We start from the raw sequence: 12,009 nt of genomic DNA on the forward strand, positions 1-12,009 counted from the left end.
AGTATTTACTCAAAAAATTTACTGAATAAAAGAGGTAAAATCTGCAGTATTCCTAAAAAAAGGGTGAAATCTTCTGTAGCACGGATAAAATGAACTGAATCTTTTTATATGTCTCGGATAAAATAATTCCACGGCACGGTAACAATCGCCGAACACAACCACTAGTACTACTATCTTGCACAAAAGAATGTAGAATCCCGCACACTCACACACGACATGCACAAATCTCAGCCCCCAAAGAATTCGAATTCCCCCTCGTCACACACACGTCTGGCACATCTCCATTTTTTCTTTCTTAGCACTTCTTGGCGAGGGCGCTCTTGGCCTTGTGCCGGAAGAGCACCCGCTTCCTCCCGCGGGTCGCGTTCTCCACCGTGATCACCACCCTGCCGGCCTCCGCGGCCCGGAACGAGTTGCGCACCGCCTCCTCGCCGGCGCCCACCTTCCGCCCCTTGCTCACCACGATGGTGTACGCGCCCTCGTCCGCCGGCACGAACTCCTCCGTGTACCTCACCTCCCACCCCAGCACCGTCACGTCCCAGGTCAGCGTCGTGTCGCCCTCGGCGGCCTCGATCTCGATGGTCTCGGTGGCGCCCGCCTTGACGACCACCTCGGCGATCTCGGCGTCATGCTCGCCGGTGAACTCGGCGTCGCCGTCGCGCTTCAGCCCGCCGTACTTCACCGGGATGGCCTCGATCGGGATGTACTTGAGCAGCGTCTCGGTGACCTTGGAGGGCCGGGCGACGACCAGCTTGCTCTTGGTCCGCTGCGTCAGGAACGGGAAGAAGACGGTGGTGAAGGCGTAGTAGGAGAACGGCACGTTGATCAGGATCTGCAGCACGGCGGCGCCACCAAAATTCAGTCAGATCTCGAAGCAATTTCATGGCATGATTGGGGGGAATGAGATCGAAATGTTTTGGGCACTCACGTTCCGGGCGACGAGCTCGGGGTAGTTGTCCTGGAAGAGGTCGAGCACCTGCTTCATGGCGACGCGGAGGTCCTTCCTGGCGGGGCCGGGGGAGCCGCGGAGGTCGGTCACCTGCAGCAGCGACGCGGCGCCGCCGGGGCGGAAGTCGAGCTCGGCCACGTGGCGCTCCATGGCGCGCACCCGCCACCGGAGGAACCGGGCGGGCTTCTTGCCGCCGTCGGTGCCGAGCGCGCTCCTGTACACGGCCTCGTCCGCGAACACGCCCAGCGCGTTGTAGCACACCGGGTGGCCCTCGCGGTCCGCGCCGTCCAGGCGGCACGCGCCCTCCGGGAGCGCGTCGCCCTCCTCGTCGTCGCCGTCGGCCGCGGTGGCCGCCAGGCTCTTCCACTCCCGGCGCCACCGGAGCGTGCGGCGGAGCATCTCGAAAGCGGCCCCCGCCTTGAAGTCGCGCGCGCGGAGGAACTTGAGGAGCACCACGTCCGTCGCCTCGTCGCCCTTGCTCGGCAGCAGCGGCACGCCCCACAGCGCCACGTCCTTGTCGACGACGACGACCGCAGCGGCCGGCGCCGCCTTCTCGCCCTCGACGGCCTCCTCTTCCGCGGCGGCAGTCTCCTCCTTCTCCTTGACTGGCTCGGGCTCCTCCTTCTTCTCCTCTTCCGCCACGGCCTCCTCCTTCTTCTCCCCGGCCGGCTCGGCCACCTCCTCCTTGGCTTCCTCCTCTTTCTTCTCCACGGCCGGCGCGGCCACATCCTCCTTCTTGGCTTCCTCCCCCTCCTTCTTCTCCTCGGCCTTCTTCTTCTTGCCCTCCTTCTTCTTCCCCTCCTTCTTGGCCTCCACCTTCACCTTCACCTTGCTACTCCCCTCCTCCAAGTCGAACAGCTTGCCCTCGACGATGGCCTCCTCGACCTTAGCCCGGAGCTCAGCGAGCGCCTTCCTCTCAGCATCCTTGAGGTCGCCCAGCCGGTTGCTCTCCTCCCTGAACGACATGTTCTTGGCCACGGCCACGGCGGCCGCGCCCGTCTCCACCTCCACCTTCGTGCGCACCTCCTTCGCCGGCGCCACCGCCTCCACAGCCCCGCCGGAGACGACCTCCACGCCCATGCCGATCAACAACAACAGAGGATTTCACAACACAATTAGAAAAGAAAATCAAAAGCCGGATATTCCCAGTGCGGTGTCAGAGACAGGCGATGGAGAGGGGAAGGTGGCTTTGGTGGACGGTGGTGTGGGGAGCGGGGAGGAAGAAGGGGGCGCTATATAGCGGCCACCGCGGCGTCGCAACGGCTACGGGGCGGGGGCCAATGGGGTGGCGCCAGGTAGGACGGGGAGCCGTTGGGTCGTCCGTCTACGCTTTTTTCCTTCTGCGGCGCGGAGCCGGGTGGGCCGCGGCCCATGCCAACGGCTACATCCTCCTTGCTAACCGCTTTTGTTTGTTCCGCGCGGCAGTGCTCCCTCGCTGCTGGCTACAGGCAAGCAGTAGAGAGGCCATGCTAGCCTGCGTTTTTTTTTCCTTTTTTTTATGAGAAGAAAGATGCTAGGCTGTTTCTGTTCTGTGTCCGCTCTTGTTTCATTGATTGATTCGCTTTTGTTTGCTGGGCCCGTCCCCCTACTTTTTTTCAGCACTTTTCATTTATTACCTGTTGTTGTTAAATCTGACTGACTGACAGCTTGGCGCTTGACCTGACAGCAGGCGCTCTTGTTCTTGCTCTAGGCCAAGTCATATTGTTCACACACTAATTACTCACTCCGTCCGGAAATACTTGTCATCAAAATGAATAAAAGAGGATGTATCTAGATGTATTTTAGTTCTAGATACATCTCTTTTTGTCCATTTTGATGACAAGTATTTTCGGACGGAGGGAGTACTAATTATGAAATTTGTATTATTATCGCATTTAGTGGCGCGTTGTTTACGGCGTCACAGCCAGTTGCGAGCTGGAGAAATGAAATGCATGCAAAGAGGTGGTGCTGGTTTTAATTGGTGGCAGGAACAAGTACGCATTTTTTAAATGAAATGTTCATAGTGTAAGATTATTGTGCATTCGGTGGTGCATTGCATATGGCCTTTTGCAAGCTGGAGAGATAAAATAGTGGTTGTTTTGATACGGACAAACGGACACACATTAAAATAAAAAAAATGGTGAAGGAACAAGTACGCCTTCGGTTGGCCCATACAGATACAGCTGCGGCAGCAGCTCCAGTAGGGTGTACCGCCGTTTGCCAAAAAAGAGAGTAGGCTGTACAGCGAAGCAAAGCGGCCGACTGTTGAGCAAAGCAACGGCCATTGCCGTTGCCAATCAAGCAGGCAGAACCAGCCTTGCTTTTGGTCCAGCTGGCTGCCCGTCAGAAACACCTGGCAAGCAAGACCAGCCCCAGCTGGCCGTTAACGAAGGGCCGGACAGCGGCACAGGGGGAGAAGCACGAACGAACGGCGCAAAGTTAGGCGGGGAAGGAAGTGCTGGTTACCGACGATCCAATGATCACAGATTTTGGAAGCATTCGTCGTCCCAGCTCAGATCCAAATAGATTTGGTCACCGCATGGTCGATGGCATGTGCTGGGTTTTTTTTTTAGACAAACTCGCAAAGCTTTTATTCACCCGTCACAATGTTTACAGAGACGAAATCCAAATTTCCTAGGCGGCCAAAACCCAGGAATATCGCATGCTTTGCTAGTTTGTGAGCCTCAACATTCGAGGTCCTAAATAAATTCATGATTAATCAAACAAGAAGAAAAAACTCTAGAACGGTCTATGATTTCATGCACCACGGCCCCATATTGTGCACATGTGCCTTTTTTGATCGCTTCGACGGCCATTTTGCAGTCTGACGCCACTGAAATTCTGTCATGGGCCTCCGATGCGCAAGTGCTGGGTGGCATGTGCTGGGTGGCAGGACAATTCAAAACATGGGCCTCCGATGCGCAAGTCATGGGCTTCTGCTGATGCATGCAAACTTGATACTAAGGATAAATGTGTGTCATGGACCTCCAACTGCTACAACCGTCGGAAGGGCATACAAAGAATAACCTACTAGCGGTTGAGATGAGCTTTCGCTGCTGACACGACACGGCCTCCGCCTGGTGCGACGATTAATTACAATAATATGATCTAGCTTGCTATACACCACCACACCCCAGCAATGCCTGCATGTGGCCGTCTTAGTAAAGGTTAGTAGCCTTCGACCACATTTTTCGCACCAGGAATCAGCTCAAATGCATGAACGATCAAGTTAGCCGATTTGCCGCGATCACACGGCAAACTGCCAACTGCGCCATCCACATAAGCGACAACCATGATATCTCAACCGTGTCAACTGTCCGGGAGAGCGAGTAAAAGTAAATCAGCGTTGGTAACTTGTCGTCGATTTCTGACGAATCTGCTGCTTCACCACCTTTGCTACAATGGCCTCGTCGGCTTCCTTGTATTCACCAGTAACCCTGTGGCAGGAAATACGACGATGATTTGGTTATTAACTTAGCCATGCAGTTTGAAGATGAGGTAAACTACATAAACCATAATTTGACCCTTTACGAAGGCACTTCAGAAATTATGGAACAAAGCAGGAAAAAATCATTATGTTGAAATGGTTCTGAAGGATCATCAAGAAACCTCAGTTTAGAAAATGATGGAAACAATTAGTTTTGTGATGAGCATACCGGTCATAGGTCAAGAAAGCATCCCCTATTTGCCCAATCACTTTGTTCCGAACCTTCTTCATACAGACCTATGATTCGCCATCCAACCCGGCAAAACAGATAAGAGTCAGGCACTGTCATTAAAATGAAGCATATGTTGAAAAGGTGCAAATATCAACCTGCACGACATCCACAGGGCCAGCATCTGGATCCCTGTTCCGGTGTATGACGATACCATTATCACATTTGTTTATGAAATGCGCACTTCCACTGATGTCGTACATATTAGGCGGTGCGCCAGTCCAGTTGTGAAGCTTTTTAAAACATTAACACCAAATGAGACCCCGTTGTATAGTGCAATTGTGTGGCAAAGATCAATATGGGATTATGTGAAATTTGATTACCTGCCTAGGGTGCGCAACAAACCATACGTGACATGAATGATGTTGAGCAAAGCGCTTAATCTTCGTAAGGATCTGGCTGACATATTCTGTCTCGGTTCTGTTAATAACATAGCAAAGGATTTAACTCACCAAAACAGAAGGGAAACATATGTAGCTGGGTAATAGCAAAGTTATAGTTGACATACTTGCAAAAACGCTACCTATCTTTTACAATGAATGTATGAAACCGCTATTAGTAAACGGTAAATCATGCTCATGAGAGGTTTAGGTAATGCTTACTGATTTGGGGGGCGCTGATGGTCAAGCTCATTATAAGGATCAATCACAAGACCACGTACTCCATGTCTTAGAACTGCAGCTTTAGCAAGATTGAGAACCCAATCGATGGATGGAAGGCAATCATCTTCACACCTGATTAAGCAACACATATTCAACGTCAACTTGAAATGTGAACCACCATTTAATACAGGCACATCATCCAAGAGAAATACAACTACTATCCCTTCCGAGTAAAGTGCCTATGAAGAGAAGCCAAGACACACACTGATGCTACCACACACTTCTAAATAGAGCAGTCCTGATGACTGAAAATAAATATTGATAATAGTGGCAGCTACGAATGTAGCCGAAGATGATGAAGATACAAGTGTTGTGACAATATGTTATTGGTTTAGCAGTTTAGCAGGCCTTGGAAGTGCTACAGAGACCTTTCAAGCAGCCACAAGGAAACAATTTTGGTTTTCGTTTCGTTTCATCAACAATCTATATAGGCAGCACAAAACACAAGTGACTGAGTTTGACTGCAATGAAGCGAGATAAATTTTGCTACAAAAAGCGAGATAAGTAGAAAATTTGACGCTAAAAAATATTTTAAATTCCAAAGTTCATATTGACAGATTACAGCATGCAACTCAGACAAACCAAGCTTATCTTTTTCTAGAAATGGAATTGGAGAATGATAACTACAATGCGTTGCTCCTTTCCATATATAGTACATTTGGATTATAGTGTTTACATGCTTCTTTTTGCTATTTATGCCGCCGCTCTTTGTTGCTTAGTTCCTCTCATCATTTGGAATTTCAAGCTAATATCGACCAGACCCTTACCAACGTCCTCATATGGAACAAACATATGATACAATGTATGGTAAGTTTACATAAGTGATCATTTTGTTCTGTGTTTGGTATATAGTTCATATCACAATTCACAAATATATAATTTTATTTTTAAAATGTTAAAACCAGTATTGGTTAAAACACTTTCAAGGGTGCTTTCTGAAACAGTGATGCAAGGTGGGGTGGTCGCTTGCTGACCTATTACTTAGTGTGTTCAGTCTCGGGAATGGAATCAACCGACAACCGGGACAAAACCGGCAGAAGGAAGAGCTCCAGTTCTAAAATTTGCGTAAGGTGGGTTTCATGGGCAGATCCAAACTGTCTTTAAAAACACTGACGACTTACCACTATTTAAAACAATGTGACTAAACTTAGTATATACCTAATCAGATGGAATGACTCATTCAACCATTCTTTGCCTTCTTCAAATTCATCTTGATTCATCCGTTCCACAGAACCCCCATATCTGTAGAAACCAAAACAAGGATTGCTAAACCAACAAGAATAAATAGCCAAAGTTCAGAGTAGAATCTATTCCAAAAGAATCTTCTGTTGACTTCACAGTTGATAGCACGTGAGCTTACTCTCTTCCTCAAAAGGAACTGTCCTTTCAAAGGCAGTTGCTTATTCTAGGTATCATATATGAGATCAGACACAAACAGAGATACACTTGCAGACTCTTATCCTTACCTGGCATCAAAGAAAGGTTTCTTAATGTGCTTCTCCAATAGTTTCCGGGCATGGTCTCTGACCTAAACACCAAAATCATCGTTATTTCGAGGTGTCGAATGAAATGAAAGGCTAGATAGCATTGATAATAAACAATGGCTTGCCTTGTTTTCCATCGAGCATAGTACAAATTTCCACCCAACCTGATTGTTTATATTACACAGTAATGCATCGATCCACTCACTTTTGCCGGAATTTGGTACTCCTGTTACTATGGTCAATTCCCCAGGAACAACCTGCAGGAAAATAAACAAAATCACATGAGAAATTGTGGGTAATGTATTGAAGTCTGCAACTATAGCGCTTCCAACGCGCTACAGTTCAGGCCATCTTTTTAAGCACACTAGCCACTGAAGCTGGAAGCATATAATTGCTTTCAGCTAGATGAACAAGTCAGAAAACATGACTACATGCCACATGTCAACAGCTATTCCCAAAATTGGTTAAATAATCTGGTTTCATGTTGCAGTCAGAAAAAGACCTTCTATGTGCAAATAAAGAAAAGAAAAGGAACTCTTGACAGGAAGAAATCACCCAGTTGTTTTCAACAAGTATTAAGGAGTCAGAATACATGACTACACAGTATGAAGTTCACTGAAATTGGTTAAATGATCTGATTTCATGGCATATGTCAACAGCCATTGCGGTCATAAAACAAGCTTCTATGTGCAAAAGAAAACAAAGGAGCTCTTTAACTTGGCAAGGGACGAAGCCAGCTCGAACCGAGCAAAATTGGATGAAAAACAAATAAAAAACACAACTAATAGATACCTTGTAGAGCCCATCCATACATTTCCAACCAGTAGGAATTCCAAGCTCATCCCCATGAATTCCTAGATAATAACTGTCGATCTCAGGGAAGAAATCTTTGAAGTTGAATAGACCTCTTATAGGATACAGTTCGGCACCTTCTATAACCTCTTTCAATGCTTGTGGTCCTAAGAACATAAGTACCTGTAGTTGAAAAGGGAGTTACAAGGATCAACTACAGGACATGTAAGAACACCCAAAGTTCCAAAACAGAGCTAAAGATAATAGGAACTGAACTTAAATGTGGCTATATATTTCAGATGGTTCTTCAGAATGTAGATTAATTGCATACACAAAACCTTACAGGCTTTAACTAAGAACAACAAGTAGATTACTTTCAGAAAGCATCATAATACGTTAATACTACAATCTAGGATGAGGAGGTTAACATTTAGACTCTCGATACAAGTTAGCATAAGCTTATCGCTAGAGAGTCACATTAGGAGCAGGACATTTTTACACCTCTTACGCCCTGATCATACTTTAACATCAGAAATCTTTCAGCATGGAAGACAAGCAAAAGAATGATAGCAATATTATTTATTAGTCAAAGTTGCATATGCATGCCATAAAAAACCTCGTTAGCATCTTTGCAAAATTCCGTCTCATTCTTCTTTGGCCATTTGACCCTCCAACACCTGATTGCATCAAATTAAATGTGGAAAACGAGTTAAATGAGGACCTGCAGTCATAGGTCATTAAAGTAATTGTGGAGGCTTATGATTGCAACACAATGGCAGACAAACCTTTCTTTACCAAGACGTCGAGCAAGTTCCTCAGCAAGAGCCTGCCCTGGAGGATCAGCATCCGTTGCCAGTATTATCCTAGATGCCTAATACCATATATCCGAACATATTCAGTACACCAAACCTTGTATCTTAACAATAGAGTTTGCAAATAACTTTTGAAACGAGGAAAATGCGCACCGGATCAAGATACTCTTTGCAGTTCCACAGATATGAATACTTCTTATCCTAGCTTTACAGGGAATGTAAGAAGATGTTAGGTCACAGTTCAGGTTTCCAGTACAGATCAGCTCACATTAAAGGAGCTATTACTAATAAATAACAGTGGCAAACATAAACTCTAGTGACAAAAACTAGCAGCAGTATCAGAAAATGGTTCAAACATGATCTTTATCCGGGAGTTTGTTTGATACTTGCGCTGGTGCACCATCTGGCACACTCACACAATTACGATAGCCAGCCTCCTCCATGGAAAGTTTATCAATTTCACCCTCAACCTGCAATGTCAGAAAGGACAATAAGCTAGTAAATACTTTGTGAACTCAAGCTCAAATGGATTGGCAACAAAAAATAAATAAGAAAAATGTCGCATGGCTTATGTAGAACATACAATGATAATATCGCGTGCTTGCTTTATATCATCCAGACCATACAAAATTTTCTCTGTGTTCGCCTCCTGTTAAGAAAAAATGAGTATGAACAATATTCATAGAAATATAAATTAAGCATGCAACCTAAAAAGGAACAGCAGAACAAACCTGTGAAAATTTCTTAGAGACTTCCCTGTATTTGCAGCCAACAAGGACTTTATCACGTCTATATGTAAAAGCAATAACAATCTGCAAACGAAATACCATATTTGTGAATCCCAATGCATGTTTTTCCATTGTAAAAATGCATCAACAGTACAGTCATACCTTGTTATTCCTTTTACGTTGCGATACGTTGTTCCTTCGAAGTGTTTTTGCCGATATCATTCTTTCTGAAAAGTATGTCACAAGCTGCAAGAGATAACCATCTTACAGGCATGTGCAAAAGTTTTTGCCAGCATAAAACAAAGAATGCAAAAGAGAATTATGAAGATGGTTTCAGTATCATTTGAAGAATATACCAATCAAAAACGTCTACTTGATAATACTTCCATTACCTCATCACAAAGAGGTTCGAGACGCAGGTCCTCTTCACGAAGTTTTCTGATAACCTTGACTGGCTGATTTGCTTTGACTTCCTGGTCACTTTCATTTTCATTTCCCGGGTCCTTCTTTGCTTGGTACGCCTTCGAAACTCCATCAGGCTGCAGATGCAAGACAGAACAATAGTGGTATCAAGATGCTATATTACTTTCGGTTTTCTTTAAGTTGTTGGTAAACTCACCTGGGTATAGCCTTTCCATCCACAATTTGCTCTAAAACAAGTCCAGTTTCCATGTGTACTGAAGAAACAGCATAGAACAGAGATCAGATAACCTACAGTACATCCTCCCTCCGTCCCAAAATTCTTGTCTTAGATTCATCTATATACGGATGTATCTAATACTGAAACGTGATACATCCGTATTGAGACAAATTTAAGACAAGAATTTTGGGACGGAGGGAGTATACCTTAAGAAACAACTCCAACTAACAAGCTCAAAGTGTGCTGTACATAAAAACTCACCCATCTTCCCGGATGAAGACGCTGAGGCTTCGTTCCTCGGTTGAGCCCCCTTCGCACTAGTTAACAGAAGGGAAATCATACTTAACCATTTGCTGTTTGATAGAATATAAAGTACAATGGATCACCAAAATAGCATATATTAATCTGTATTATATACAGATGAACATGTTTGTAAGCTGGTCATCAAATTGATCATAATGTGCAGCCACTTCATTTCAAGAACGCTCTTTTTGTGGAAGGCATGCTCGTTAATACATACTTCCAATGTGCACGATATGTGAAACAGAAATAAGCTAACTAAACCGATCAATACAAATTATGGCTGTGAATTCTTGATGTACTCAATCCAGACAAAGTAACTGTAGCTGTGAATTCTTGATGTTCTCAATCCAGAAACAATAACCCTTTTAGCTTATTTGCTTACCCAACTAAATACATCATGAAAAGAAAAGCAAATGGAAACAACAATTCTAGGTACCAGAAAAAGGCATACCTGTGGGCAAATCGTCCGTTGAAAAGTGCCAAGCCTCCATTGGCTCATATCTATCCCTTCCTTTTTCATCTTCTCAACTACCTGCCCTAGTCGTTCTTCACAGGCCCTTCTCTCCTCCATCGAACGAACTGTTATCCCAAAATGACAGCACATCGGTGAAAACAACAAGGATTCTACATCCAGTTATTACGAAGCATTAGCAAAGCACTGAAATGCGACAAACAGCAGCTATGGGGAAAAGCAGGTACGCCAGATTATTCACAACCGAGAGAGCTCAAATTCCGTAAAACAGAGTAAAACACTTTTTCTAAGCCACGAACCAAGATTTTTTCGAGCACGATCTCCCTTGATATCATATATATAAGAATGCAGGCTTCAGAACCATCTAATCTCACAAGCCAAAACTATAAGAAATGTAAGGTGCTACTGAAATTTCACTAAGCACTGAACCAGCAATGCTCGCTCGGCGCCAGGGCTCCCTGGCGATGCCGGAAGAAGAAGGAACTCCTGCGCCACAAAGCAGAACCAGCGGGTCTCTCAGAGTGGTAGGACGCGTCGCATTACCATTCCTGGAGCGCGGGGTCGCGGGGGCGGCGGCGGGCACGGCCTCGGCGGGGGCGGTCCCGAAGCAGCAGGCGAGCTCGGCCCGCCGGGGGAGGCGGGTCCGGGAGGAGAAGGAGTGGAGCAGGCGGATGCGCTGGCCCCCCGCGGCGGCGAAGGCGGCGGGGAAGCGGCGGCGCGCGGCGAGGAGGAGGCCCGAGCCCCCGGCGCCCGCGGAGGTGGAGGTGGAGGCGGCCATGAGGAGCAGCGACTGGAGGGACGGCCGCGGTGGCATGGCGAGGCGGGGTCGGGGGCTAGGGTTTCGGGGCCCGGGGCATGGGCTGGGGGCAGCGGAGAATGGGGGGTCGGAGGTCTTGGGGAGGAAGAAAAGAGAGGCGATGAGAGGAGGGGATTTTTGGATTGGATAGGAGGGGGAGGAGGGCGAGGGAAGGGTTTAGGGTTTTACGCGCCGGCCGCCCGGCCGCGTGTTCTCCGGCGTGTGCTTACACATGGGTCCCACTGTCCAGGGACGTGGAGAGCTTCCCAAATGACTCTTTTCTCCTTCTTTGTGTTGAAACATGGTGATAGTAGGATAGTGAGAGTATTTGGATTCATTAGCTAAATATATATACACGTGCAATTAATTGTCAACCTACATGAATACCCTACATTTACATACATTATAACTGAGCACCTTTCCAGCCCTCTCAGGCTATTAACATTTTCAGCCTTTGGATCATCAATTTAGGACGTTTTTGACCATCAGATTTACTCTTAATCCCGCCTTTTTTTAGACAAACTCCGAAGCTTTATTTATGACGTCACAATGTTTACATGGACGAAAGAGAGTCCGTCCGGCTGGCCCAACCAAACATGTCGGCCAGCCGGAAGGGATAAAGCGTGCCTCGCGATCTTGTGAGCCTCGATATTCGAGCTCCTAAATTCATGACAAA

At 46.6% G+C, this 12,009-nt stretch overlaps 2 protein-coding genes across 3 annotated transcripts; both read right to left on the minus strand.

Annotated features, from left to right (window-relative positions):
* Nucleotides 1–85: 85 nt before the first annotated feature.
* Nucleotides 86–2,175, minus strand: LOC119331419 (patellin-4-like). Its single transcript, XM_037604569.1, has 2 exons — nt 929–2,175; nt 86–832 (listed from the first exon to the last, which is right to left on the minus strand). The coding sequence occupies exons 1-2, from the start codon at nt 2,027–2,029 to the stop codon at nt 296–298; spliced, it is 1,638 nt and encodes a 545-aa protein (XP_037460466.1). The 5' UTR covers nt 2,030–2,175; the 3' UTR covers nt 86–295.
* Nucleotides 2,176–3,862: 1,687 nt separating this feature from the next.
* Nucleotides 3,863–11,463, minus strand: LOC119331418 (twinkle homolog protein, chloroplastic/mitochondrial-like). Of its 2 annotated transcripts, XM_037604567.1 has the most exons (22): nt 11,081–11,463; nt 10,517–10,644; nt 10,024–10,079; nt 9,742–9,799; nt 9,515–9,661; nt 9,285–9,368; nt 9,126–9,206; nt 8,978–9,043; nt 8,751–8,864; nt 8,548–8,595; nt 8,368–8,453; nt 8,199–8,259; nt 7,720–7,765; nt 7,583–7,644; nt 6,916–7,047; nt 6,773–6,834; nt 6,465–6,548; nt 5,247–5,378; nt 4,968–5,064; nt 4,743–4,877; nt 4,585–4,652; nt 3,863–4,365 (listed from the first exon to the last, which is right to left on the minus strand). In XM_037604567.1, the coding sequence occupies exons 1-22, from the start codon at nt 11,349–11,351 to the stop codon at nt 4,269–4,271; spliced, it is 2,115 nt and encodes a 704-aa protein (XP_037460464.1). In that variant the 5' UTR covers nt 11,352–11,463; the 3' UTR covers nt 3,863–4,268. The 2 variants fall into 2 exon arrangements, with proteins under 2 accessions (XP_037460464.1, XP_037460463.1); XM_037604566.1 differs by having other exon boundaries at nt 7,583–7,765; nt 11,081–11,461.
* Between the last annotated feature and the right edge of the window lie 546 nt (nt 11,464–12,009).

The sequence above is a fragment of the Triticum dicoccoides genome, chromosome 7A (assembly GCF_002162155.2).
Source record: "Triticum dicoccoides isolate Atlit2015 ecotype Zavitan chromosome 7A, WEW_v2.0, whole genome shotgun sequence".
In the NCBI taxonomy this organism is placed as follows: Eukaryota; Viridiplantae; Streptophyta; class Magnoliopsida; order Poales; family Poaceae; genus Triticum; species Triticum dicoccoides.

Excerpts from the sequence above, each read along its gene's own strand:
- LOC119331418 (XM_037604566.1), bottom strand. The coding sequence starts at position 11,351 with ATGCCACCGCGGCCGTCCCTCCAGTCGCTGCTCCTCATGGCCGCCTCC. Across the intron at positions 10,645-11,080 it reads GACCCCGCGCTCCAGGAATG|TTCGTTCGATGGAGGAGAGA; the intron begins GTAATGCGACGC and ends TTGGGATAACAG. Across the intron at positions 9,800-10,023 it reads GTCTTCATCCGGGAAGATGG|TACACATGGAAACTGGACTT; the intron begins GTGAGTTTTTAT and ends CTGTTTCTTCAG.
- LOC119331419 (XM_037604569.1), bottom strand. The coding sequence starts at position 2,029 with ATGGGCGTGGAGGTCGTCTCCGGCGGGGCTGTGGAGGCGGTGGCGCCG. Across the intron at positions 833-928 it reads CCGAGCTCGTCGCCCGGAAC|ATCCTGATCAACGTGCCGTT; the intron begins GTGAGTGCCCAA and ends GCCGTGCTGCAG.